The following is a 3,074-nucleotide window of genomic DNA, read 5'->3' as shown; positions in this document are numbered from 1 at the left end:
CTCATTACACATTTCTGAGCTATTTTCTCCTGGACACATGGAGAATCCTGTGAAGCAAGGCCTTTGGGGTACAATTTCTTGAGCTTGTTCTTAAAACGAGCTTCCTCTAAAGAGCAGCCTTCAGGCACTGCACTGAGTGGAACTTTCTGCTTTTAATGACAGAGTGAGGGGATCAGCTCTGACCCAGACTTACACACCAATTTATTTGGAAACCATATGAGACAAAGTAGTCTAATTCAAGGAGGAACAAATCCAACCATTTGTGTAGCAGCATGTTAAGAAATGCTAGTAATAGTAAATCTAATAATCATAAAGAACTATTGCTCAATCATGGTACAGGATACAGTAGGATTCACATGTTGAGATCAACACTGATATTACCATTTCTGAATAATGTCCATGAAATTATTTTCCTCAGGGCATCCTTGAGCTCCTTGTTCCTCAGGCTGTAGATGAGGGGGTTCACTGTTGGAGGCACCACAGAGTACAGAACAGCCAGCGCCAGATCCAGAGCTGGGGAGGAGACGGAGGGGGGCTTCAGGTAGGCAAACATGGCTGTGCTGATGAACAGGGAGACCACAATCAGGTGCGGGAGGCACATGGAAAAGGCTTTGTGCTGGCCCTGCTCAGAGGGGATCCTCAGCACTGCTCTGAAGATCTGCACGTAAGACACCACAATGAAAATGAAACACCCAGAGTGTACACAAAAAGTAATCACAAGGACTCCAACTTCCCTGAGGTCAGAATTAGAGCAGGAGAGCCTGAGGATCTGGGGGATTTCACAGAAGAACTGCTCCACCACATTGCCTTGGCAGAGTGGTATGGAAAATGTGTTCCCAGTGTGCAGGAGAGCATTGAGAAAACTGCTACTCCAGGCAGCTGCTGCCATTTTGACACAAGCTCTGCTGTCCATGAGGGTCCCATAATACAGGGGTCTGCAGATGGCAACATATCGGTCATAGGCCATGACTGTGAGAAGGAAATACTGTCCTACTATCAAGAAACTAAACATAAAAACCTGTGCAGAACATCCTGAGTAGGTAATGGCCCTGGTGTCCCACAGGGAATTGGCCATGGATTTGGGAACAGTGGTGGAGATGGAGCCAAGGTCGAGAAGGGAGAGGTTGAGGAGGAAGAAGTACATGGGGGTGTGGAGGCGGTGGTCGCAGGCTACGGCTGTGATGATGAGGCCGTTGGCCAGGAGGGCAGCCAGGTAGATGGCCAGGAAGAGCGAGAAGTGCAAGAGCTGCAGCTCCCGCGTGTCTGCGAATGGCAGGAGGAGGAACTCATTGAAGGAGCTGCTGTTGGACATTAGCTCCTTTGGGAATCCTGTTCAAGGAAGGAAAGAAAGCAAAAATTTAGAGCAGATTTGTCTGAGCTAAACCATTTCAGTTTCTCAAAAATCCCCCATATTTCCTCTCTCCCTTAATTCAGCCCCATTTCAGGTGATCCACAGTGAAATGGCTGTATTCCTGCAGCAGGGACCCCCTTCCCATGGCTCCGAAGAATTGTTTCTGCTGTGCTGCAGGTGTAATTGGATGTGTCAAACTACTCTTTGATTAGTATTTCTGGAGATGCCTGGGAATGGCGTCTTGCATTGCTTGGAAGGGACTTGGCCCTGAAACCCCGCTGGGAATATTGTCCATTCACCAGCATGAGAGCTGAATACAGCGCTCACACCAGTTGTGTGTGAAGGAGAAGAGCTTTGTGAAGGATTTGTCCCCATCAACCTTGCCCTCCTCAACAGAGATATTTTTGTCTGAATCTGTCACACCAGATCTGACTCCGGTCAGGGAGGAGAACAATCAAATGGAAGGAAGGAAAGACCTTACCTCTTCTTAGATATCGAGGTGTCTAGAGACAGACCTTGTCCTCATGCCACTGCACCATCTGCACCTGTATTCCAGAAACTTCAGAGAGAAGGAGTAGCTTTGCTGCACAAAATCTGCAGGAGTCGATGGCCTCCCCTTCCATGGCAGGGCTCTTCAATATGCGGAAATCAAGTGTTCACTGCAAAAGGGTCACTGCAGGAGTCTGTTGATATAGAAATGTGCGTATATATAATATATATGATGGTGCACACACAAACACACAAAGGTGCTTCCTCAATGTGGGAGCATTCTTAGATAGAACAGAAATCTTTAGCATTTCAATCACTCTCAGGAGAAAAAGGACTTTGTCACAGGACCTGCTTCATCACTGAGCCTTGCCCCTCACTGTAGTGTACTTGCACCTCACTCACATGAAGGACAACAACACTCACAAGTGAGACCAGTTCTTCCTGCAGAAACCTCCCAGGAGCAGGGGACTGTCCAGGGGCACCCCCATGTTTGCAGGTGCTAAGGAGCAGCTCAGATAGACCCTGATGCAGCAGCCCGGGAGAAGCTGGTGCTGTCTATGCACTAAGGGATGAGTGAGGGGACATTCAGACGTCCCTGGCAGACTCTTTGGCTGCTCCTTGAATCTCTTAATGAGTCTCAGTCTCTTGTCCAAATCTGACCATTTCATTTCCATTTTCCTATTACCAAGTGGAAGGACCATCTAAGCACCATCTCATTGGCTTCTCTTTCAGGAAATACCTGCCTTGCCTTTCCTTTTGCAAAGTGTTCCCTGAAATGTGCTCACAGCTAAACCTGTGAGCAGACCTGACCCCTGCAGCACCCTCCCAGCAGGAGAAGGAGCCTGTCCTGGTAGAGGATAATCCTCCCACCCAGAACTTCTCCCCTCCCGTGGGGAGCTCCCTGGGCAGGCTGAGTGCTGACCTTCACAGGCGACACAGTCACTGCTGCGGGCACACAGCACCTTTGGGTGCAGGGACCCTGCTCTGAAGTGCAGACCTCTCACCCTGTCTGCACAACCTGGCTTCACATCACTGCTGTTTCTGTTGGGGAAAGCAGCAGGATGCCCTGCGCTTAGGTGGTATGTTAGAGAATCCCTGCTCTCAAGCAGCTCCTCTTTCTCTGCACTGGAAAAGCCAGGAGAAAGAAGAGAAACATGCTGCCAGCCATGGGGTGTGATGGGTTCTTATGTCCCCTTCAACAAGCTCCGTAGCATTGTCTTGTAAGCAAAAACTC

General features: G+C 49.1%; 1 protein-coding gene across 1 annotated transcript; it reads right to left on the bottom strand.

Moving 5' to 3' along the window:
• Window positions 1-352: 352 nt before the first annotated feature.
• On the bottom strand, window positions 353-1,312 carry LOC148592117 (olfactory receptor 14C36-like). The gene has a single exon (XM_088535608.1). It carries the CDS (start codon window positions 1,310-1,312, stop codon window positions 353-355), a length of 960 nt encoding a protein of 319 aa, XP_088391734.1.
• Between the last annotated feature and the right edge of the window lie 1,762 nt (window positions 1,313-3,074).

This window comes from Tinamus guttatus, unplaced genomic scaffold, assembly GCF_059628265.1.
Source record: "Tinamus guttatus ecotype Peru unplaced genomic scaffold, ASM5962826v1 Tinamus_guttatus_pri_ptg000634l, whole genome shotgun sequence".
Taxonomy (NCBI): Eukaryota; Metazoa; Chordata; class Aves; order Tinamiformes; family Tinamidae; genus Tinamus; species Tinamus guttatus.
Note: the sequence above shows the minus strand (reverse complement) of the source record. Positions and strands in the feature narration are given on the sequence as shown.